A 25,321-nucleotide genomic window follows, 5' to 3' on the forward strand; every position below is an offset into this window, starting at 1 on the left:
GAGACCTTCCTCCTTCCCGCCTCGGACCAGAGCGGGAGCAGTCGGCCCCGCGGGACGGCTCGCCGCTTGCGGGCGGCTGCTCCGGAGCAGCCAGGGCCCCGCGCGGCCGCGTTTGCTTCACCCCGTCTGCGGCAGGGCTGTCGCGCGCCGGCACAGGGGCACCCGTCGCGCCCCACGGCCCCGGTGGCTCAGCCAGGACCCGAGCCGAGGCCGGGCGGGCGGCTCGCGGCCCCGCCGCGGGCTCTTACCTGGGAGCCAGGGGCCGTGCCGGAGCGCGAGCTATCGGAACAGGCGGGTGAAGTCCCTCAGAGCCCAGCACACTTGTTTACATTCCTCCGCGCTGCAAGACAAGGTCGCCGTTAGGGGAAGGGCGAACGAGCTGGGCAGGGAGAGGCTGATGCCAGGAAGGGCGTCGAGGCGAGGCAGACGTTGTGCAACACCCCGCTCTCCGCGGAGACGCGGCGCGGGCAGCGGCCGGCTCGGCGGAGCGGGAGCGTCCGCAGAGCCGCTGAGCCCGTCCCCGAGCCGCGGCGGCAGCGCCAATCCGCCGCCACCGCCCAGCACGGAGCGGGCTGGGGCCGGAAAGCACCGAGCGCCCGACGGGGCCTGGGCTCGAGGAACGTCCGTCCGGCTGAGACGGGCTCTGCACAGACTTCCAGTTTCAACATCCTCCCCAGCCAGCTGCCGCGGGGACGGCGCCCGGAGCCGCTCTGCGCGCGCTAAGGCGGGGGCCGCGCCAGAGCCGGCCGCTCCGCGAGCCCCGGCCAGGCAGCGCCGGTGCCCCCGTCGGTCGAGCAGCAGCTTCCCCGTCCCCCCGGCGGAGCCCCGTCGCCGCAGCTTGGCGGCCGGGCCGCGTCGGGCCGGGCGGCACCTCCGGGTCGGCCCCGCCAGGACGAGGCGGGCGGCTCGGCCGCTTCTGACCTCAAGCAGCTCCCGGGCAGGGCCGCGCTGCGGCGGGCGGCAACGCGGCCCCGCTGCAGCTTGCCGGGCCGACCCGGCTGGAGCCCGAGCGCGCGGCCGGGAGCCGCCGACCCCACGGAGGGGCTGGCGGGCGGCGCACGGGCGTGCGAAGGCCGCTCGCGCCCCGGCGGGGTGGGGGGAGGCCGCTCCGCTCCGCGGGCTCCCCGCCTCCCAGCGCCACGCGGCCGGGCTTGTGCAAGAGAGGAAAAACCCGCTCAGTGAGGGAAGGGGCGACGCCAGCCCCCCGCAGCAGGGCTGCCCGGCGCCCTCGGTCGCTGGCGGGGGCGCCGAGTGCTGTACCGGGACGCCCTGCGTTCGGCAGCCGGGCAAACGCAGCCAAGGGCGCTGGCCAGGGGCTGCGGTTACCCATCCCACCGATGCGCCAGTCGCCTGGGGAGCCGCTTTAGCGCGCCCGGAGGACAACCCACGGCAAGCAGCAGGCAGGACAGAGCCCTGCAGGCCGCCGGCTTTTCGTCTTGGGTGCAGCGGGGTCCCCGCGGGGAACGCGGCAAAGGGCACGGAGCTCGGCAGCAAGGCCCAAAAGCTCTGTGGGGCTTCGTGGAGGGCGGCCGTAGGGAACCACGCGAGGCGCAGCGACAGCAGCGGCCAGACGCCAGCTGCCGAGCTGAAATGGCCGCTACAGCTGTTCACTCAGCGCTCTGAGTTTGGAAGAGGAACCTCACAGGGGGGATGCGGTTCAGCCCCGGTAAGAGCCTGTTTCGTGGTTCAGGTCAAAACAGCCTGGAAAGGATGTGGAGGCTACCGCAGGCTGCGGCTTGTGAGCACGGACAGGACAGTCAATGCCCAAACGCTCCGGAAGATTGAGAGAGGCTCAGGAGCAGATGGGAAAGCTCGAGACTCAGATCAAAGATCACTATGTGTCTAGTTTCCCAAAGGAAACGTCTTGGAGACGAGCACCTCAGAGCCACAACCTGCAGAGCCTCAGCACAGAGCTGCCAATGTTTGGAGCCGGGGCAAAGCCCACGTCCCGGAGACGGGCCTGCGAGAGAGACACGGTGCTGCCGGAGGTGGCTGCACATCACCCCGTCGCTGTCCCGGCTCCCTGCTGCCCGCGCGGGTGCAGCACGTGCTCCCGGCCCGCCGGAGCGCACCCTGCCCCGCTCCGGGCCGCGAGCGCATTTGCTCACCTTGTGACCTGCTTGTGGAAGTCCGTCAGCTGTTTGTGTGTGACTTGGATGGCTCCCCCCGTTGTTTCCTTTGGTAAACTCTTCAGTGAATTCTCCAGCCAGCGACAAAACGTCTGGAGGAAGCAAGAGAAGGAAGCAGCTCAGTGCAGGATGTACAGTCAAGCCAGCCCGTGTCCTGGCTTGGGCGCCAGCAGGTGCCCAGGGCAGTGCTCCTAGCAGGAGGTCCAGGCTTTGGGATTTCCCCTCTCGCAGGGAAAGCTCTGCGTGGTCAGAGCTGGGAGGCTGCAGAGCCCCGCACGCAACCTGGGACGGCTCACGGACGAGCAGCACTCGGCGCCTTCGTGCAGAGCCTCAAAGCGGTGGCCGCCCGGAGCGACCTTGCTGAAGGGCCGGGAGTAAACTGCCACCTCTCTGCCCGGGCAGACGGCGGGAGAGACAGAGAGGAGAAGTCCAGGGGACTTCTGGGTGCAGGGAGGAGCCCAGGGGGTCACCGATGCAGATGGCGGGTGACGCTCTGACAACCGCCCGTCGCACCAGCTCCACCCTCCCTGCAGGAGCAGCCTGACCCCATCCCCGTCTGCGCCCTTCCCGGAGGGGCGGCCCGGCCCTCTCACCGGCCTGTCGATCTGCATGATCTCCCAGAGCACCTCGGCGACGTCGGGCAGCGTGTAGGGCGGCAGGCAGAAGCAGCACGTGTGCAGCAGCTGGTTGACGAGCTGCTGGCCCAGCTGGTTCATCACCTGGGCGATGAGCTCCTTCCGCATTTCAAAGTCCTCCTCGTGCTGCAGGAGGAGGCAGAGCGGGTGAGCAGCACCCGGGAGCGCCAGCTGGGGACGGGGACGCACTGCCCCCGGCTCCACACGCGCAGGACTGAGCCGGAGGCGGCCTCTGACGCCAAGAGGTGGTCAGTCTCGACAGCACCTGCCAGACTGTCTCGGCCGGCGGCGGTGGAGTAACTGCGGCCGGATGAGCTACCGCAGCGCGACAGCCTCCCGGGGAACCACGATTACAAACACACAAGAGGAGGGCAGCAGTGAGCACGTCCCCAACTCCATGGCTCCTTCCACAGAGGAAGGGAACAGGGCTTGGAAGCTGGCCTCCCACAGGGAACAATCCCACGTACGCACGTCCCCAGGTCACTCACGTCATTGGCCACCCCCGTGTGGATGAGGTCACGTAGGAACTTCATGACGCTGCAGTTGGCATCTCGGTGGTCTAGGGTGGTGGCAGCTATGGCCCACTGCAGGATGGGGATCATCACCTGGCTGCGTAGCAAGGTGACGGGGCTGCGCTGGATAAACCTGGTCAGGCAGAGGAGAGACGGACGTTACAGGCATCAGCCTGGCTTCTGCACACCATGCCTACAGGAGTTTCTCCTTGCAGACTGGTTCAGCTAGGCCCTCGGCCAGCCCGCTCCCATGGGGCCACGGCTCTGTGCTCCTGAGAGCAGCCCCATCCCCTACAGCTGGGGATGGCAATCAGAACTGTCTTCTCCCACCCACCCCAGGGAGGCAGGAGTGCTCCCACAGCCGTGTGGGAACTCTCTACAAGGAGGGTAGAGGGGTACCCTGACTACGCTCCAGCTTCCACTTCCAAATCCCAAACCATCTGCTGCTTCTGTCACCTACGACACCTCCAAAGCAGCCTCCCAAAAGCACGCACAGGAACTGGAGGGACCTGCTGGCAGAACAGACTGGCCGTTTTGACAGACATAAGCACCAACTAAGATCCCCGCAGTAGCTTATGTGTCTACTCTCAAGGATGATTAATTCCTAAGGATACTTTTCCTTCATAGCATCCTCTTGGCTAAAAGCAACAGAGAACGTCTTCACACTGAAACAGCCCCGCTAGCTCTAAGTGAGCTAACGCAGCAGTCAGAGTAGGCTGGAGCGCCGGATACCTGGTTGCTAGTCGGAAGAGGTCGTCCACGGTGTCAGGGTGGTTCTGAAGGCCATTGGGCTGCTCTAGGAGTTGGAAGGTAGGTATGCATAGTGCCTAGGAGAAGGGTCACGGGGATCTGTTAGCAATTATCACACATCCCGATCTCTAGGAACAGCCTGAGACTCAAGCTAGCCCTATTTGCAGAAGGAAGGAAAGGTGAAGAGGGAGGACTTCCTTTGCTGAACACCCATTAGAGCGGTCAGGAATATGAGGTGGGTGCTCAGAGAAGGTCCATTAGAGAGAGCAGAGCATCAGGACCATTGCACTGGGTGGGCTGAGCCTTTTCCTGCAAAACTAACCTAGTCCCAGAGCTGCTAGCTGATCTCCTAAGTGTCCATTCGTAGCACATCAGAACAGTGCTACACAGGCAGTTGCCACTCAGGACCTGAAGATGGACAGTCCTCAGTCAAATCCAGCGACCAGGACCTCCTTAATGACCCCACAGCTCCTGGGCAGGTTGTGTTCACAGCCCAGCTCAGGACAGGCCACTCCAGCTCTGCCTCCCCTGCCAGCTTGCACAAGGAAGGCACTACCGGGGTCTCATGATCTGAGAATACGACGAGCCTGTGGCCTGGCAGTGCCCTGCACAAAGCCCTGGGCATCTCCCAAGGCAGGAGGGAGCGCAGAGTGCACGCTAGCGTCCACACCCTTCATCGTTTCACTGCCTCCCCGCTGGCTCATCTGATTCACTGCCCTTAGCTCTACAGGGAGAGCCACAGCATCCACCCTGGACCACACCAGAGCAGATCCAATCCTCGCTTCTCCTCCTGACAGCCAGCACTGCCACTACTCAAAGGGAGTCTGGAGCAGGCAGGTTTGGATCTCTCTTCCTGAGAGGGTATTTGCCCCGCAGCAGCGATGCCTTCTTCTAGCAATGTGCTCCACTGACAAGAAGCCACTCACTAGTTCTTCATCTTCTTGGTTTTGTTCATCCAGGAAACAACTTACGTTAGAGCGCACAGGTGTTTGGACCAGTCCAAGCTTGCATCAGAGCACCTACAGTTAACTGCTCTCAGCCTGCTTAACACGAACTCGCCTGTCCTCGCCTGCACCCACAGCTCAGCTATCGCCATTAACGCAGTGGGGCGTTCTCATACCTCAGCACAGTAACTGAGCGATCTAGAGACGCGGAAGCAAACCCCCAGGACAGCGAGCAGGGGAGCAAGCGCAGACAGGGACAGGGAGCAGAGCCGTTCCCCAGTCCCAAGGGCACCTACCTGAAGCATGTCCAGCAGCCCCTGCCGGCAGCCCTCCTCCATGCCGTACTCGTCCACCAGGATGCTGCCCAGGTAGAGGAAACAGGAGTGCTGGTGCGCCCGGTACACATTCACCATCTGCCAGGGAGACACACACTGCCTGCCCACGAGGAACGCCGCTCCGCTGCGGCAGCGGCGGGTCCTGCCGCCCCCGGCAGCGCTGGGCGGCCACAGGCTTTGGGATCACAGCGTCCCCCCTCCACCACGGTCCAGGAGCAGCCTGGCTGCTGCCCTGCATTCCCAAGGCTCTGCCTAGAGGCTGCTCCGCTCCAGCTACAGCCACGTTTGGGAGGGCGGAAGCACACGTGTCCCGTCAGTCACAGGCTTTGCCTGCAGGCTGCACACAGCCTTGCAGGGACACATTCAGCCCACAACCCAGTTCTGGCTGCCCTCCATCCCAGAGCCTTCAGGAACGAGCTGCAGAAACTGCTTTGGCTCCCAAGCTAACTGCACCCCACAGGCATGGTAAATCATCTGGCTTTATCCCCAGGGGACACCAGGGTCTTGCTCAGATCTAACTTTGCGCTTTCGAAAGGCTCCATGGGCTGCTCTTACAGCCTCTGCAGTTTCTTCTCGCTTTGGATCCTTCTTTAGCACAGAGGGAGCACTAAGTAGAGCAGGGGATGCTCAATACTAGGCCCAAGAGCTGCCTCTCGTTGTACAAAGCCAAGTTTCACGCATACCTTTCAAATTACAGCTGCAGCTGCAGGGTTCCCACAACCTACGGAGCAGGAATCGGGCAGAGCTTAGCTCTTCTCTGGAGTTCAAAGGCTCTCCCAACTGCCCAGGGCAGTTTGCGTAGGAACTCCCGAGACTGCCGGCATTTACTGCAAGGCCTCCCAGAGCTGTTTGCAGCCTGGCTACGCAGCGGTGGCAGCCTGGCATCTGCCCGCGAGACGCGCTGGCCTGCCGGTGCGAACCGACCGGGCGCTTTCTGAGGACATCTCCAATTCTGGGATCGCACCGCCTGCGCGAGCACATTCCAAGAGCACCTCCCGTCCCAGGGGGCTCTCAGCAGCCTCCGTACCTGCGTGACTAGCGGCTGCAGCAGGGCAGCGGATCCTTTGCCTACGCAGCGGACAGCAAAGCGCAGGCATCGGCAGCAGCGCTCCACGATGCGGTTATCGGCACTGTGTTTGTTCAGGGTCTCCGACAGCACGGGCCAGATCTGAGCACAACCGAGGGGTTAAAGCTGAACCAAGAAACAGCATACCGCAGCAGGACAAGACCGCCCTCCTATCCGAAAGGGGCCTAAATCCCTAGGCTGTCAGGCAGATGCCACTCAAGTCTCAGGCAACAACAGGCACCTGCATTACAGGATGGATTATTCTTACACTAGTTTCATTCAGGAGTGAAGATCCAGCTCCACATTCACCTGAAAGTACTCAGAAATGAGACTGGCTTAACGTCTCCAGCACAGCACTGCAGCTATTACGAGGGCAGATAAAGCACCTGGGAAAACGCTACTGATTCTCAGAGCCACGTCACCTTTCAGGGGTTCAAGAGCCAGCTCCCCCACCACTGTTTTCCACCTCTGTTAGGGAAGGAGCATCACAAGCAGCTCTTCCCATATGCTCTCTTCAGCCCCAGACGAAAGCACCGTCAGGCACAAGGACCTGCCCAGCAGCTGGGGATTACAGCCAAACCGGTCACCCAACACGACATCCCCATCAACTCACCCCCACCCCAGAACTTAGCTGCCCAGCTCTGGACCTACTGGCACTTACTTCCTGAATGACTTTTTGGCACGGATGGATCTGTCCATTTTCTACAATGGGATTGGTATGTCTGTGGAAAAGCAGGAAAAGTTAAAGGCTTTTTTTTTTCTAAATAGTCATTTTTTGTTTTTAAAGCCAAGGAAGTGGGTTAGAACCTCTACTGCCTGCTCACACTACTGAAAGGGGACCAGAAGGAAATGTCTCGTGACTGCCGCTGACTGAAGAGGGCTCTCAGCAGCACCTACAGGAAGGCCCTTCTCTTGCACGTGGTTTTTGAGTCTCTTGGCAAGAAGCTTTACTTGCTTCAGAGATCAAGTAGATTTGAAATAGATAACCCGTGCCAGGTAGGATGGCAGGATGTTCACAAACTCCCTACGCAGACTGTCCCAATCTTTCCCTTCTTACCTAAAGATGACAGCGAGTCGATCCAGGGGCACAGTAGGGTCTGAGGAGAGGCCATTGCTTGGCTCCTGAGAGAGCAGCTACAAAAGAGAGAAACGATGGGATTTGAGGAATGCACGCAGCCCCCTCCCAGCGAAGGCTGCGTAAACTCTGCCTCGGCTCCAGATCCCACGAGGAGCTCTTTCGCATCCCCTTCAGGCCAAAGCAGAGCTGACATCTCTTCATATCAGCACAAAGGCAAACGGCCAGAAAAGCAAGAGGCATTACAGCAACCCTGAACGGCCACTGACACGGAAATAAACCTCAGCTCAGCCCCAAGTGGCTCCTAACCTCAGCCGCAGACATGTAACTTACTGTGAAAGCTCAGAGCAGCTTTTCAGTTTGGGTTCTCTGCATTCAGAGTCTACTCTGAACCAGAAGGGAGCAGAGCCCTAGGCAGAAGAGCTGCTAGGAAATAGCAGTGTTAGCAGGCAGAGCACTGAAGAACCAGTCTTCACAAACCTTCACAACCACAGGTCATTTTTAAGAAACACAGGACGCGCATGTCCCTTTCTTAGAACTACCCTCCTTCTCCTGCCATCTGTTGGGATTTCCACCCTCCATTAACCTTGTTTCTAAATGGAAAGGTCACAAGGGCTACCACATTTTAGGGATAGCCGGAATACGACCTTTTGCAATAGACTGCATCCTACTGCAACAGCACAGACTCCAGCAGGAGATGAGACATACAGAAGACAGCAGAAGCCACATGTCCCACAGGGGATCAGCATTCTTGTATGCTGTGCCTCCACACTGAAGATACAGGATGAAAGCTACCTTCTACATTTGATGTATTTTCAAGAAGGCTCTTCAGCTCCTGGCACACAAACTGATTTCTAAAGACCATTTCCCTCCATTCTGCAGATCAGCTTCTCAAATCCACTTAACCCACTGCATGTTAAGAGCCATGTATTTGTCAGGTAGCACAAAATCACAGGCTTGATTAGACCTCACTAAGCAACAGTCTTCAAACCAGAGGAAGAAACAGCCTGTGTCACCACCGCTTGTGTTCTGGTCTCCTCAAGCTAGGAAAGGACAGCAGTAGATGGCCCACTGCTCTAAGAGTCCCAGCCAACACAAAGGGGACATACCAGGAAATCCCCAAAGACTGAGGACTCACATATTGGAACCAGTTAGAGGATCCAGTTACTGCTCAGTAGCTCAGTCTGGATTCATACTCTCAGTCCTGAACAAGGAGATGACACTCATTGTACACCCACAGCTTCAAACACAGTCACTGCAGCAGATCAAGCCCAAGCAGCTACATCGACTCTGATCTGCTGCGTACAAACCTAGTGACAGAGCAGCAGCATGTTATGCAGCTCTGACTGGGACGTACCTTCTTCAGTGCCATGACTTGTACGGCACAGAGTTCACTGAGGCATTCTGCTATCTTCTCTAAGGGGAGCCTGGCAAGGACCAACGCTGTCCCTGAAACACAAGAGGAGGCAGGTTCAGAAACAGGAATGCAGCGTGGGAGTTCAATCAGTGAAAAACAACATAAGCAAGGTTCCCAAACTGGCCCTACCTGCAGCCTGCTGCCAGCCCTGCCTTGCACAGCAGGGAGAGTGCACAGCTCCAGGGCAAACGCAGGGACAAAGAATTACTGCTTCCTGGGACTGAAAAATGTTTCTCTGACTGTACCACTGCTTGACTCTGACTTTTCAATTAAATCACACTCTAAAATACTTTCTGGTGGATGGGAAGGAGGAAAGGATGCTGACATGCAAGAGTATAAGGTTGATTTGAAGCAAGACAGATGTAGCAGCCACATCTGGGTACTTCAGGAAGCACAGCATGTCTCGCAGCAGTGTCCTTGCCTCTTCCTAAAACAGTGTCACGAGGTCCGAGGAAGTTTCTTTCAAAAAGCATCTGCACTAGGATTCACAGCCAGGGAATTTCAGGATTCACACAAATGAAATGAGAAGAGCACTTAAGTTATTCCCACTGCCATATCACAGCATCCTACTCAGAGGCAGGAGTAAGAACACTTTCCACCTCATACTAAAGGTGCAGTCAGACCACAGAGTCTGGGTTGACAATAACCTTGGGAGCGAAACCTCTCTGCCACACAGGATTCGCTACAATGTTTGAAAGAAGGAGGAAAAAGTACTTTGTAGTAGGAACAGGAACCAGTTCAGAAGTATGGCTAATGCTGCTTGTACTGATACATGAGCACTGAACAAGTGAAAAACAGGTTAATTTTGTCTCTTCCGTCACACAATCTTACTGTACATCTGCAACAAACTTCTTTTTGCAAAAACTCCTTAGCTGCTCCATTTTTAAAGAATATTCCAAACAGTGGAGCACTCAAAAATGTCAGGAATCTTTAAGGCCTAGACGTACATCCTGCACATGCATGAAGCTGGTCAAATAGCAACAAGCATAGGAAGCTCAACAGCTGAATGCCAGTGAGAAGTGAATGCTCTGACTGCAGGCTATAGTTGAAAAGCTACATTCTTGTGTCCAAATTCCTTCTTAAGCAACAAACACTAGCAATTTTCTACTCTGCATGTACAGCAGTCAATTTCCAAGTGCTCATATATATTAATAATACCATTGTTAATTTGGCTATAAGTACTTCAAATATTTCCTTCCTGCAATTCAAATTCAGAGCTTCTAAATAGGCAAGGAAATAGCTTGTAAACCCAGAAAGCATTTCTTTCTACCTCTTCCTAATGTGACTCACCTGGGTAAGCTCTTCAGGAGAGCCTAATGTGCACACACAGAGTGCTTCAGGCCAAAAAGAAATCCTTATTTCAGGATAAGCAACGTGCAAATGGGATTGCAACATCCAAGGTAGGTGATCCTCACAAACTCAATGACTGCTTTTCAATACATACCCTTAAGGAGTCCCACAGCAGCTTCTGGAGAGAGTGTGAAGGAGTCAAGGGAACGGGCTATCTCTAGCAGCCCGTTAAAGTGCTGAGCCATATGGTCCCGGCATACCGAGCAGATATTGTGAATGGCCTTGGCAGCAGCTGAGGCCAGCCGCCTGTCACACAGGCCTTTCATCAAGTAACCCAGCACAGGATCTGAGGAAGAAGAAAGCCACAAGGGAGGTCAGGGTGAACAGGGGTACCTGGGACAACGCTCACCACAGGGCAGAGTGGTTTTGCCCCTGGTGCTGGCCCCCAAAATACAAGAGTCTGTGAGGTGAAACCAGACAGGCAAAGACCAGGCCAGGATCACTGGAGAAACTCACCTAGGAACTGAGGGTTTCTGTCCACGACCTCACTCATCTCTCCAACCAGCTCGATGCTGGTGTAGCGGACAGCCGTGTGCACCGTCTCGGGCAGGCGCACCACCCCCTCCAGCACCTCCACCAGGGTTGGGTTGTTCTCCCTGCGGGAAAAAGGCAGCCAGCTTAGCCCTAAGGAGGGCCCCAGCCCACTTTCCCCATAAAATTTTCCCTACGACAATTCCACAGAATGGCTGGTTTTACTGAACCTGATGAACTGCCGTGTCTTTGGTCTGCACAGCATCTAGCTAGGCAAACCCTGTGGCCACACTTCACTAGATATCTGAAACACTAGCTAGAGCAGAGTCAGGACCCTCAAAGCTGGGATTCAGATGAACAGTAGCCTCTAGGAGAACAGCTTTACTGAACAGAGTGGTGTGGAAGGATCAAAACACCTTCAACAAGAGTTAGTCGCATAAAAATAAAGAAAACACCAAATCCAGCTAATGAATACTCCAGAGACTGCAGAAAGCCAGAGGAGCCTGATCTCCATGTGGAAGGCAGCTACCACTCCTGACGTGGGGAGTCCCTGCATCGCGCAGCCCGTGCCCATCGCGCGGCTCCTGCTCCGCTCAGCGGACAGCACCGCCCGCCCTCTCGTGGCAAGAGCGCGGCCAAGCCCGACAGAGCAGGTCGGCACAAGAACCTCCCAAGCAACACAGGACACGCTCGCGGGGAGCGAACTGCCTCGCTCTCCAGCGATGCAAGGTCACGAGAGGCTCACGCTTTCAGAAACACAGCGGTAACAAAAACTTAGATAACAGCAGCGAGAGCAGCCTTGACACAGATAACGTGAGTCAGTAAGCATACACCAAACTTGGTGTCTCCCCCGGTCTCTCGGGAGACCAAAGGCACTGCATACAACTGGAGAAGACCAGCATGACTGTGTAGCAGCTAAGTAGAACTCCAGGACACTGTTTATCTGAAACAGCACGTGCATTTTAAATGTGTAAATCCTGTTTTCTGCCTAGGAAAGCAGGATCCTGTGAGTATCCCTGGAACAATCATAGGGTCTTTGCACAACCCACCAACTTGGAGGTAGTCAAAGGCAACGCCTTCCCTCACAGCCCTTACAGACACAAGCAGGATTGTCAGTACTCACTGGTCAACGCTCTTAGCTATAGAGGCCATGATGAAAAGGACAGCTTCCGTCACCTCCCAGGGTGGATTCCCATCCTTCAAAGTTGCATAAAGCTGCAAAAAAAAAAAAAAAAAAAAAAAAAAAAAAAAAAAAGAGAGAATCTGTCATAAAAGAAGCTGCAAACACAGCCTGCAGGCTTGCAGGCACCAACTCCACCCCAAGACATGGCCACCTACTTGCTCACCTCATCTGATATGCCCCAAATCCAGGCCTGGCCTCACATGAACACTTCCCTTCCACAGTTTACTCTGCTGTTTTGGGATGAGAGTGCCTTCCCCCCAGGTGAGACCTGCTATGCTGCTCCTCCCACAGCAGTCCTCACTGCCTATTTCAAGACACTGTTGCTTCCTCATGCATGAGGAGAAAATGTAGTGTGAGATCCTCCCATCCCAAAGGCTGTCAGCTCTTGTCTACATTGTGCACAGCTATGGACACGAGTGCACCTCCTCATCCTGCTCGGAGCTGCAGTGAGCTCTAGACAGGGCCACAGAGGTGCACAGTGTAACGAAGAAGGCTGTAGAGGAACTGCAGCTCAAGATAAAGCCATTGGGCTCAGATGAGACTGGGCCAGGAATGCAGAGCTGAGTCAGCCAAGCAAGAAGGTGGTACATGCAAAATCTCAGAGCAACATGGTCCCTCTCTGCAAAGGCAGGATGTCTCCTCTTTCAGGATTCCTTTGCCAGTGTGACACTCCTGCAAACCCACCTGAGCAAAACATTCCACTGATCCCACTAGGAAGATCAGGTCTTTCACCAGGTCTGAGACACGCATCCGGAACTCCCCAAAGTCATCCGTCTCCTCCGGGACACCCTCCTAGCATAAACACAAAGACAGGAAAAGCTGCAAACAGCAGCTCGGAGAACTCCAGACTCCCATTCACCCACAACTAGGACAAGATAAGCAACTACAATTTACAAAAGAAATCCTGCCCTCCTCTCCCCAGATCAGGTTATCAAAAGGGATTTGAAGGAAAGCAGTGCACAAAGAATGCTAATAGCATGAGCACATGCTGTGTATTCCTGCTCTGACAGGCTACAGCACACAGATGAAGGGATGGAAATCGAGGGGATAAGGAACATAAGCAGAGCTGGAAGAAGAATTATACGCAACCCAGACATCAAGAAGGAAGATGACAACACTGTGGCTAGCAAGCTGTGCAAGCTCTATTCTGACAAAAGTGCGCTGAGCAGGGGACAAAGCATCTCTCTGCAACTCCCCAAATGGGAACCAGTTGGAGGAGACTGGAAAGTGTCATTCTGTAGTAATGCAGACACAAGAGAGCTGTTAGAATAAGAACTGACTTAATGAAGAGAGGTTTAATATAGCAATTTTAATTACTATTAATTGTCTCTCTGCAATTACTGCAACTGTGGAGCTATTACCTGTAGAGCCCTATAGCTATGGAGAGTGATCAACATACAGCAGTGAGGACACATGCATCCTACCATCCCACTGCCTCCAGCAACTCCAGAGGAAACAAAGCAAATGCAGCCTTACGTGGTCTGAGTCAAGCTGACAGTGTCTGGCCAGAGCATGGAGAAGCCGCTGTATGTAGGCTTTGAAGATGCTGTGGATGACTGCATCATCTGTCTTGTACAGGTGCTCCCCCAGTCTGTACCAGAAGTTAAAGGAAATTTCTACCACCTGTTTGGGAAAAAAAATTCAGCATCTTGTTATCAGCAAAGCATTTGCTCTCCGACCCACTGGTATTCCTGGCAGGGAAATCCTCTCTGAGGATGCCCAGAGTGTGACAAAGCTGTACAGATTTCCAGTCACAGTGCTTCCTTCCTCAGGCCATGATGAAACGTGCGCTTGTTCCCCCACCTTTACCAATCTCCCCCACTCCTTGTGGCTTAATAAAGGACTTAAAATTCAATGAATTAACCTGAAAACCTGGCACCAACCCTGACTGATAAAGCTTTTTTTCTGAAAAAGCAACATTGAAAAATATGGAGAGGCTTTTCTTCGGATGCCAAGTCAACATCACTTCATTTCGCATCAAATTGGTCAAATTGTATCCCCTTACCCCTGACCTGAATCATGCTCTCCCTCTGCAAAGCATCTGGGGCAAATAAGCCCCAAAGGGTTGAATCAGAACAGCCTTCATTCCTCAGCTAACTTTCCTGGTTAGCAGGCCTGATGTACTCTCAGGCTCTGTAACAAAAGCTTCTGGAAAACCCACTCCCGGAGGGGCATTAGCTCAGTCCAGATCCACTTCCAGATCCATCACTTCAGGGACTGCATCCGTCCCACAACGTGACCCAAGCAAAGAAAGGGGAACTCACAGTAGGAAATCACAACTGGCACTTCCTCGTTTCCTGTGTCATATTTAGCATGACGCCCTCTCTGTTAAGGAGCCTCCACCCACTGAACACAGACATATATCAGCTACAGACCAGTTAGAGAGATTTAATTATCAGTTTTGATAATTGTCCCAAGAGAAGAATAAAGTGAGAAATTAAAGGCAGAGCCTGTATCTTAAATGCAACGTTCTGTTATACTGAGCTCTCACCGGAGAGGATGGTCAGAAGGTGTTGAGGCAAAACAACACTTACTTTGCTTGGACTGCAAATGAGTTCACCATCAGTTACAAAGAAATCCCCAGAAAGCTTAAGTTAACATTTGAGAAAAGATTAACTAAGGCTGTCAGAGCTGCACTTGCAGTCCCTGTCTCCTCTATTGTGAAAAACATCCAGCATACTTTCAGCATAAGGATGAGGAAGGCATCAGTGCCTCTTCCATTAGAGGACTGTTCTGGGAAACCGAAGTTATGCCACACTTTCCACAGCACAAATGCAGAGTAGGAGTTTCACAGATAGCAGAACACAGGAACTGAAGTCTCCCAACCATGTCGCAGTATAAAGGAAAGATTTTTACACTAATTTAACTCCAGTTGAGTAAGATTTGGTGATAGAGTGAGCAGAAGAACATCAGTAAACCTCACTCACCTCATACTGTGGGTGACCTGCACATATCAGCAACAGCTCCAGCGTCCGCAGGTCACCTAGCCCTTGGCCTGGAGTGCAAACTATCTTATCTAGGAACGTCTCGCAAAGCTCAGTGAAAACACGGCAATAGTTGAGCACCCTGGTGAAGAGAGAGAACAGAGCAAAAGTCAGAAAGATATTCCATGTACAACTATTCATCAGCAGGTATCAGAGACAACGGTCAAGAAATACCAGCTCCTACTTTGGCTTTTCCCCATCAACAGTTGGGAAACAGAATGTGACACACTTATACAGAGAAACTTGGCTTTATTCACAAGGAGGTGAAAAGACTGGGTTCCCATACCCACATCTTACAAAATTTCATAATATCCACAGCATCTAAGAAAACATCTCCAAAACTACAGCCTCAAGCAACCTAGCACACAATGTCTGTTAAAAAAACATGGTCTAATTCAGCACTGGAAAAGTGCAATGTTTCAGATGACAGATACGCACATTTACTTCAAAAATAAATGCAGGATGTCCCATTGCACACACAAGGGACAGCACTGCATAAAAACACAGCTATGCTTAAGACAGAAACAATGGTAGTGGCTGAACTGAACTACAGCAAACCCGTCTAGCTTTACCATGCTTAAGGATTCCAGAAGGTCCAAACCTGGACAAGAGACAATGAACATTTGACAGATTTGGAGCTTTTCCTGGTCGCCTCTCAGCACCGGAGGACTAAAGCCATGGCATGGTGTGATGGAGCACATACTCCACATAGTGAGCACAGGACCACGCACCACCCCCCGCACCAATAAAACTGCTCCTGTCAGTGATTTGGGGAGAGGTCCAAGATAAGCCATTAGTTCTGGGCTTCCATTTTAATATTCCTGTTCTGAAGAGGTGTCCCACATCAGAGGCTGTAACAGGAATCAGAAGTCTAGCTCTGCCTCTCACTGTTTTCTGGGTGGATGACTTGCCTTTCAAGACCCCTGCTAGAGGGTGAGAAGAACGCACCTGCAGACATGACCTCTCAGGAACAAGGACCCAAGGAACAGCACGGCTACAGCAATATGCGTTGAGAAGGACAAATGCTTCTTGCAAACGTACCCTAAAGCCTGTCTTAAAGGCAGAGATGAGTCCCCCCAATTTCAGCTTTTTCATCCCCAAAGGTTTCACCCTTTACACAACACTGCAGCTCCACAGCACATCCCAGCAGCTGATCAAACATGGTTAATGCCTCTAGTGCAGTCACCAGGGCATTTTATGATAGCTGGAAGAATTTAGGAGAGACTTTCTTCTCAGATACAGACTGGAAAACAAATGCTACTAATTATAACATGCCCTTGCAATTGCTGAAGATGAAAGCTTGCAAGTTTTTCAGAAAGTCACAGAAATGAAGAAATGCTATTTTAGAGGCAATCTTACCAAGCAGTGAGGACATTATAACAAACTTTTATATGCCTGACAGCTGAAGAGTAATTCTATTAGTTTTACATGGAAGGATAAACCAGAGCAGATGCTACTACAATTTTCAATTTCAAAAGGGATAACTTTGATGAGTTAAGAGACTAATTATTCATCTAGCTTGACGTGCTCTCATTTAACATGGCAGAGGTTTACACTTTAAGTCAAAGGTGCAGAGGGTATTTGGACTTCGCATCCCAAGCTGAAAACGAGGGGAGGGGAATGCTTGTTGAGAGTGATTCAGTTAGACCTTGAACTTAAGCCATTTGAAAAGACTCAGCAGTAAGCCGAGTGCCTCTAAGCAACTGAACGGCTGTCAGGGAGGCGAACCAAAAAAGCAGACAGCTGTATTTTGGAAGCCTAGACAAGCAGAAATCAAGCAAGAATTGCCAGAAGCCAAGACAATGCCGGACTCAGCCAAGGTCATTTACAAGAACAGCACAAGATTTTTCAGATGTGATAAAAAGCACTTGGGATTGCTACACACTGAAAACACTGGCAAGATTAAAGATTTGTGGCACAGATGAAATTACATGACTGCTCTGCCTCAGTTTTCAATACTGTTACTGAACAGGAGGGACGAATGCAGGAGGACCAAGGAGATGCATATGATGATCTGCTTATTTCTGGAGTGGCAGGAACAGGGACTAGCTAATCTCCACCCTAGAACTCTGAAAAACTGAACACAGGGTACATCTGTCCTAGAGCTTTGCTACTGGCCTTGTAGTGTCCATCAGTGACACTACCATGCACAGCCACAAAACTGCAAGTGCTGCGCTCATATTTGAGAATGGGGACGGGGGACGGGGGGCTGGCAAATATATAGGCCAATTAATCTGACCTCAACTGCACGAGCAAGTTTTTACAATGTCTTTGGAACATACAGAAGAGGAAATGGGTTAAATGCAACATGGGCTAACCAAAATTAGACTGGGCCCACCTAATTCTTATCAACAATGTTTTAAAACAAGAGAAAGGGAAGAGAGCAGGATTTGTAAGATTTGATCATGGTGTTCACATGGAAATCAGCTAAACTGGGTAATGCATAGCTGTGTCATGCATCAGTTTGCATCAGGGAGATGCAGTGCTGGAAGGGGAAATACCAGTTTGGAAGGATGGTGCTAGTGATGTTCTGAATCAGTCTCACAGCTGATCTTGTCTATGTTCATTAGTAACAGCTACATAAAAAGGAGGAGTGAGCATTAATGGTCTTCACTGATACTAAGCTGAGATGGACTATCTGTACAGAAGAATGAAAGCCATCCAAATTTGAGCAGGAAAAAGGGGAAGGATTTAATGGCACAGAGTAGAGGTTCATAACAGTCTTATTTCTGGAGTGGCAGGAACAGGGACTAGGAAGCTAGAGCTTTGGGAGCTTTCTGACAACTTGTGGATGGACTAAAGTCAGAGCAGATCTAAGACACTAATGCCATAAGACCATGAGATGTCAGGCAAGGCATTCCTTACATACCAGGATGCCAGAATGTAAACACAAAAGAGTGAGATCCCTCCTGGAGGAGCACATACCTTTCTGCACGTGTGCTAACAAAGGCTGAATTCAAAAGGCGAACAGTACAGAAAGCAGCTATTGGGATCATCAGGGGAGAAGAAAGGTGTCTTAAAGGACAGAAAGAACAGAGCTTGTTTAGCTCAGCAGACTGAAGGCTGACTGCTTCCCACCTATAAATATATTAGGGAATGAGCATCAGCTATTCAAGTTAAGACAATGTTGGCAAAACAGGATAGGCATAAGCTGGCCTAGAACCAATTGAAGCCGAAGATCAGAAGGTTTCCAATCAGAAGAGCAGTGTTTCATAACAGCCAACATATGTGAAGCAATTGTTTTCTGAAGCAATAGTTTGAACATGCTTGATCAATGTATGAAGACTGTAATTTCTTACAAGTCAAGAATGAAGGGCTGATGACACAACAGGCACATCCAGGCCTTCTTCTCCATTTGGAATAGCTGAGCCACATACAGAAGTCTGCAGAGAGGAGCCTCTGGAAGCAGCAAGTCACTTCTAACCTCCAGCTGTTTCAAGGCTAGCACTGCATCAGCTACACTTCAGGGTATTTTCCTTGTCCTTTGCTCATAGCAAGAAAGGTTAAGCAGCCCAGTAAATCTAGCATGGTAACAGTCATAGCTCTCTGTCAAAGTCTGAGCTGATCACACATGTCTGGAGCACAAATTGGTGTATGAAGGGTAATAAAATAATTTGCTCGTTTGCTTTTGTTCAAACACACACTGATTTACATAAGTGACTCCAGAGTGCTACATAAAAATACCACAGATTCCAAAAATAACTGTGGACAACACAACACCAGGTAATTACTGCAGCTCTCCTCCCTTTCTGGACAGGGCCATGGCTGTAAGTTCACTTACTTGTCTAAGTCCTCCCGTGCTACAGCCATATGATAGGCAGTCTCGAGAGTGAGGACGCCCTGAAAAAGCTGCAAGGCCAGGGGCAGGTTCGTCTCCACATTCTCGATGGCATAGAGCGCTGAGCACACACAGTCCGAAGCAGCTTCATGGAGGTTTGATGATGTCTTGTCTTGTTGCTGCAAGAAACAGGAAGCAGAAATGAACCCAGTGATTACACCGTGAGAAATGAGATGCTATTGAAGATCCTAGTAAAATTCTTTTCTGTTCCCAACATACTTCCTACAGCTTAGCCACAGCTTCCCGACAATCTTTGGATAGCCTGTACGCCTTTACCAGCAGACATTTAAGGTCAGAATTGACTCTCTTCAATGGGATGCCAACTCAGCCTTCCCTGGGAGCTGCAGACATAGGAGGAACCAAAACCTGTAGTAACTCTAACAAAACATAGTACTGTTTTTATCCCTGACTGAGGAGGAAGGCAGTGAGGTTTCACAGAAGCACATGTGAAATATTTATCACTACGATGGTCTGGGGTGAACAACTGGATTTTGGGTCCCAGTTGGTAGACATTCATAGCAATTGTGCAAGGCTGATTTAACAGGCACTTTAATGGCTCCCACAGAGCCCTGGGCAATTAAGAAGGGAGACAAGATTGGCATACTAAGAAGGAGAAGAGAGCAAATAGTGAAATGGAGAGAGGAAACAAAGGAACAGTAATTCTGTGCGTGCCTACGTGTGTCCCTTCATGAAAGGCCTCAAAGCATCTGGAAAACAATTCATTAAGCCTCAGCATCACATATGAAGGTGGAAAGGAGGAGAGAAAAAAAAATGCCTAAAAGTAACAATAATGCAATTAAAAAAAGGCTGGTGAGCAAAACATCCCATGTCCCAGAGGACGTGGGTTTCCGCTGCAGCACTGCGCAGACCTGTAGCCCAGCCCAGGAATAGTCCACTCCTTCCACTGAATGAGAGCCCTCATTTACATTCGTCACTTATTTAATCTGTACCATGGAACAGATGCAAATGAGGGTTCCCATTAACAACGGTGGAAAGGGTAGATTATTCTCAGGCCAGGCTGCAGGTCTGAGCAGGGCTGCAGCAGAAACCCATATCCTCGGGGAATTCTTGCTTTTTATTCGCTCAGTCCTTTGCCCTCCCTGCCGCAGTGGAGCGGGATACTCCCAGCCTCCTTGTTTTACAGGTCTCTTGAGCTTTCCCACATTCAGATACGGAAAAAAAGAAAAAGTCATTCAGGAGTTAATTTCCTGAGGTAAAGTGTCAACAGAAGGAAAATATATGATTTTATTGAAAATCTGGGGGAAGAAAAGAAAATTTGATTTTAGTATTCTACAAATTTAGTTTCTTCAAGGAAGAACATGGACAACTTCTGGAGCTAAAAAGTTACTAATACTTCAGTTCCATGAGGATAGTAAACTTACTCCAAGTAACACACAACAAATAGCTTTTGCTCAGACATTTCTGCAGCATAATTTGACTTGGAGAAAGGATCAAGCTCAGCATTTCAGACCAAAATTCTCTCTCCCCTAAAGTCACAAAAACCAAGACATGATCGAAAGCAAACCTGGCACCCTACTTTGACTGTAGTGACTACCAACAGTAACGGTTAGAAACAGCCTTTTCTCCAATGTTAAACATCCAAAGCAGAATAGAAGATTTTGCAACTATCACAGAAAATGAACCTGGTTCATTGGCTCCTGTCTGAACTAGACAAAGCATCTGTTTAATAAAGACTCCAAAACTGATGATTAGTAAAGTAGGAATAAGGAAAACACATATAAATAGAAGACTAAACCATCTTTGAACTTTTTTCTTGATGTTCTGTCTGCTAACAAATGTGGTAACAGGTTTGCAGAGAGGAAAGAATCACCCAGGGCAACACAGTGTTCCTGTGACCAGACACCTCTGTTCCTGCTGCAGTCTTGTCTTAGTGCACATGCTGCAGAGACAGCAGTGACCTCTGCTTTCCCCAGCCACCAGCCTGCTCTGCAGGAAAGCTGCAATTCTCAAGCAGCACAGAGAGAAGGTGCATCACAGACACCAGTTAGCAGGAATGCACTCAAGAGGAACAGTTAAGTCAGGTGGCTGAGAACTGCTTCAGTAAAACCAGGGAAGAGCATCTGCTCAGAAAAGATTTAGGAGCATTAAATGTCCTTCCAAGAACAAAGTGAATGGTTCTCATCTCTGAACACATATTCTACGTGTCAGAACAGAAGATAGGCAGGAAAAAATAATACTGAATGAGCTGCAGATTTGTTTTCCTCTACACAAATAGCCAAAAAAGCCCACATGCTTTTTTTTTGTTTGTTTTGTTTACATCCAAAAGCTTTGCCAATACTTTCTATCCATCTGTCTTGTCTACTCATCCCAGGTCACAGGTGATGGGACTCCAGTAAACCTATATGTCTTCTAGATTATTTCAATTTCAAATCATAGGCAGAAGGTTTTCTCTAATTCCATCTATTAGAAACCTTTGCTATTCAGTTTTCTCTTACTATGGAAAAAATATTACAAGTTTTTTTTTTTAAAAAAAAAAACTACTCTCCCTCCTAGATCTCAGTAAATAACAATATTCATTAGCAGAGCAACTAAAGCTGAAAAGTTAGGAGAATTTGGGTGCTTCTTCCATTTCCCTGAGCAGTTTTGCATTCAGGAACTCTGTACAGGGCATGCATCTCTACACCTACTGCATCACCTCAATGACAGCTTCAGTTTGGTCCAGAGAAACCAGGTTCCTGAACTAAGGACCAAGCAAAGAATCAGAAGAAGCACTGTTTGTAAGCATATTTCTGCTTTCCTCCTTGAGATATTAACTAATACTAGGTGTTACTTATGTGCTGCCTTCTACACTTCCCAGGGCCAACAGGAGAGATAGTGTGTCAGGGAAGATGGCATCGGAAATTGCAGTGGCAGCCAAAACACGACTATCACTCGGTGCTGCTGCTCCCCAACCATCCTTCAAGGTAGATGACAAGTCTGAAATGAAGACTGGCATTTCAGGCCTGGAGCTGTCAGTGTGGATCTGTTTGTTACAAGGCACAGCCAGCTTGCTCTTCCCCACCTGCTAGCAGAGAGGGTCATCTCACTCTACGGAGCTGATCAGGGTAAAGACTGGAAGGTTCCTAATCAAGATAGAAAGAAGGGAAGAAACTCACCTTCAGTACCTGCACACTGGGTGTGGAAAAGCAGCATCACTCTACTCAACCACAGGTGACAGTCAGCACAAAACATGCCCAACAGACCAACACTCCTGGATTTAAAAGCAACACCATCTTACTACCCAAGGCTCCCACTCCCAGCATGTGAAAGAAAATACTCACCAGCACCTCGAAGAGAAGTGACAGTAACTTGCTGTTTGCCATGAAGGTGCTATCCAGAACACCGAGGTTAAACCAGCTCCCCAAGCACCGGAAGATTTTGATGAGCATCTTCTCATCGTTGCCCACTTTCTCCACACACGTCATCTACAGCAGGAAAAGCAAAAACTGCTTAGGAGCCACCAAATAGTTTTACAAGCAAAAAAATCCACCCTAAAACAACAACAACCCCCCCAAACAGCCTCTTTTGAAAAGCTAACGTGGCATCTCTTCAATTAACATCAATACCTCCTCCACGATGCTTAGCAAGATACAGGAGGACTGGGACAATCAGCAGTTCAGCATGTTCAACATCACTGTTTGAACTGATCCCTTTAAGAGATGCATGAAACATTGAACAACCGAACAACAGTGTCATACATATGTGGAAAAAGCACTCTGACCCAGACCCAGAAGTTAACCACCTGGTAAGAGCCCAGGACTGCCAAGGATGTCTGTGCCAGCAGAGAGGACTTCTACATCTCCTTGGTAACACTAAGATGCCCCCAAGTCCCCATGTTGTTCTTGTAACCAGGAACACAGCATTTCCGAAAGCAGCCTCTCAAGAGCAGCGAGCACCAAGCACTGCAGTTCTCAAAGTCCACATGAGGCATGTTCAAGAAAGCAGACTGTTTCCAACACCCCTGTCCCAGTCCTGGTTGCCCCTAAGTAGTCCCCTACTTAATGAGACATTGGGGCTGAGCCAAAACCTACCAGTCAACTTCAGCTGCTGTTACAGAAGTGAGAAAGCAGCTTGAACGTTCTCAGCCATTTGTAGCCCATCGGTTTTCTGCAGAATTCTGTCTCAGATTGACGGAGCAGAAACACTAACAAGTTTCATACATAATAAATCCCTAAAACTCACTCTGCTCTCAAGTTTATATCCCTCACCACAAAAAGCAACTGCTGACAAGAAGTTAAAAGTCCTGAGAATCAGACCTACCCCAAAGGCCAGCCAGACGACATCCTGTACAGGTCGTACACACAGTAATTAGCAGCTCGTGTTTCTAGTAATGGCAAACTCTGCTGCTGCTCAACAGCACCTAACAGCAACCCTTGCCACGGCTTAACTCCAAAGAATGTCCCAACCTAACTAGGCTGAGGGAAAGGGAAAACAGTTGGACAGAGAACGTGGATGAGCGCCTCTGATTCCCAGATGAGACCCTTCTCCCCAAAAGGGTCTAGACTCGGCTAACCAATTCTTCACTGATCAGCTCACATTTTAATCCTGGAGGCTGATCTTACGCTTTATCACAGATTCTGTACTTTTTTTTTTTAAGCAAACCTTTTTGTCACCCAAGAAAGTGAATTTAACATTGAAATTCTAAGCAGGAAATTCAGTTTTTCTCTTTAGGCAGCTGGTTAAAAAGCCCAAGCTGGAATTTGCTAAGGAAGCTCCTGGCAGATGCAGAGGAAGTCTGAACACAGAGTCTCACAGACGCAGAGCACACAGGGACAGAGAAGAAAGTACGGGCACAGTCTGTATAGTGAGGCAAGGAAATGACAGCCCCACCTGAGAAACCGCCTGCCCGATCCTGCTCTCGGGTCATCAGCGGTGATCCGGAGAACGGCTGTTGGGCTGTTGAGAGGGGTTTTGTCCCTTCAGAGCTCAGCACGGTCACTGCAGGGCAATGTGCTCAGGGATTTAATTTCTGCCACCGGGTCTGGCTGACCTGGCTAAGACCCTTCATGATCCAACACCAGCTCCTTGCATCATCTCCAATGAGGCCGTGAGCAGTCAGAGCAAGGTGATCTTGCATTGCCTAACTGATCTGACAGCCAGACTTCTCCAAAGCTTCCCAGAAAAGCACTAAGGGCTGGAGACAGCTAAGAGAGAAGGCACAGCAGAGAGCTTTTAGGCAGTGTAAGAGGAAGATGAAAAATTTCATAATTGAGCTAGGACGTGTTCAGAGCCAGCTGAGCCTAAGGAAGAGGCGGAAGCAGGTTCCCCTAATGCCTGTGGTGGTAATGGCACGTACCTTCGTTGTGATACATGTAGTAAGACAGTCTTTGCAGACAAGAACCGAGTTACTGATGGACAGAGTATACACAATTCTGTCCTGCTATGTTCTTAATTGTCACGATCCCCCTTCCTCCAGGGCTACCGGAATAACTACGAGATATGAAGTCTCCTTCCTACATCTCCAAACAAAAAGCAAAACTAAGGTGTTATACAAAGTAAAACACCCACCAGATGCATCTGTCATGCTAGTATTTCTGTTCCAGCAACTGCCTGTGGCTTTCCTTAATCAAAGACTCACAAAAAGCAGCGTGAAAACAGAATGATGACTTTCTGCAAAGCTTTCAGATCAGGCAAAAAGCAGCATGATTGAAATTTAAAGTAAGCCCTAGGAGCCTAATTAGCTATACTCTATCCTTTTCTTCAAACTAAATGAATGCACTTTAGAAGTTGATGACAAAATGAGAAGTTACAGACAAAACGAATGAGAGCTGAGTTTAATGTTGTATCGTATCAGAGAAGTTTAGAGGGACTGCAACTAACATCTGACAGGCAAGAAGGGAAAAAAGAAACTGCAGATCACACAAGCCTTGGGGAACACAAAGTGATGCACTATGAGAACTGAGGTCTCTCTGGGCAGAGGCATCCCATGGAGAAGGCTTTTCCCTTTTCCGGGCTCTGAACGGCAGCCTCAATACTCTGCCTGTTTCTGAGCAGCACAGTACTGAGGCCATGCAAAGACACTTTCATGCCTAGAGCTAGAAAAGACCTGCAAGAAATGTCAGTTAAAGAACAGAATAGATTCACATGTAAAATTAAAAAAAAAAAACCCTACATGCAGTTTTGCTCCTCAGTGAAACAGAAATCTAAGCTACAGTTTAACAGCAAAGGGTACACCCATATATCAAAGGGAGATATGGCAGCTTCTGTGATTCTGTAATTCAGAGAAATGGAATAAAAAGGCGCAGCAAAGTATGTGTAATTTAAACTGGATAAAACATTAGGGATCCAAAGTAAGGTCCTTCTTTATTCAATTGCTACAACTCAATTAACAGAGGAATACTGGTCAGCAGACTAGCTAGGCAAAAGGCAGGCAGCTGGAAGACAACAGTGAGACACCACAGACCCAAGACAGCAAGGCAGTAAAGCAAGGAAAGATGGGGCTGCAAAGCACAGAAACGACTTCAGACTAGATACTATAATTAAATGCACCGAAGTTTGACTCCACCTGGAGTACAGCGACATTAACCAGCTGCTTGGTGGAATTACAGTCTTAATATGCACAGCCAAGGGTACATCATCTTGTTTTATTCAAATAAGCACTGAAATGGTAAAAATAACAGGAAGCTCTAGGA

General features: G+C 50.4%; 1 protein-coding gene across 2 annotated transcripts in view; it reads right to left on the reverse strand.

Moving 5' to 3' along the window:
- The window catches only part of TNPO3 (transportin 3), a 50,089-nt gene that overhangs the window by 1,010 nt on the left and 23,758 nt on the right, over nt 1-25,321 (reverse strand). The window contains exons 5-22 of one of the 2 annotated variants that reach the window (XM_062579549.1): nt 21,971-22,114; nt 18,633-18,808; nt 14,795-14,933; nt 13,344-13,490; nt 12,552-12,659; nt 11,808-11,899; nt 10,670-10,809; nt 10,308-10,499; nt 8,804-8,895; nt 7,429-7,505; nt 7,033-7,093; nt 6,333-6,473; nt 5,267-5,383; nt 4,009-4,103; nt 3,253-3,409; nt 2,723-2,890; nt 2,109-2,221; nt 249-340 (exon numbers count right to left, since the gene is read on the reverse strand). In XM_062579549.1, coding sequence (XP_062435533.1) covers nt 280-340; nt 2,109-2,221; nt 2,723-2,890; nt 3,253-3,409; nt 4,009-4,103; nt 5,267-5,383; nt 6,333-6,473; nt 7,033-7,093; nt 7,429-7,505; nt 8,804-8,895; nt 10,308-10,499; nt 10,670-10,809; nt 11,808-11,899; nt 12,552-12,659; nt 13,344-13,490; nt 14,795-14,933; nt 18,633-18,808; nt 21,971-22,114 — 2,220 coding nt within the window. In that variant the 3' untranslated portion in view covers nt 249-279. The remainder of the gene's footprint in view (nt 1-248; nt 341-2,108; nt 2,222-2,722; nt 2,891-3,252; nt 3,410-4,008; nt 4,104-5,266; nt 5,384-6,332; nt 6,474-7,032; nt 7,094-7,428; nt 7,506-8,803; nt 8,896-10,307; nt 10,500-10,669; nt 10,810-11,807; nt 11,900-12,551; nt 12,660-13,343; nt 13,491-14,794; nt 14,934-18,632; nt 18,809-21,970; nt 22,115-25,321) is intronic. The other variant, XM_062579559.1, reaches the window with a different exon arrangement.

The sequence above is a fragment of the Rhea pennata genome, chromosome 1 (genome assembly GCF_028389875.1).
Source record: "Rhea pennata isolate bPtePen1 chromosome 1, bPtePen1.pri, whole genome shotgun sequence".
Classification (NCBI taxonomy): domain Eukaryota; kingdom Metazoa; phylum Chordata; class Aves; order Rheiformes; family Rheidae; genus Rhea; species Rhea pennata.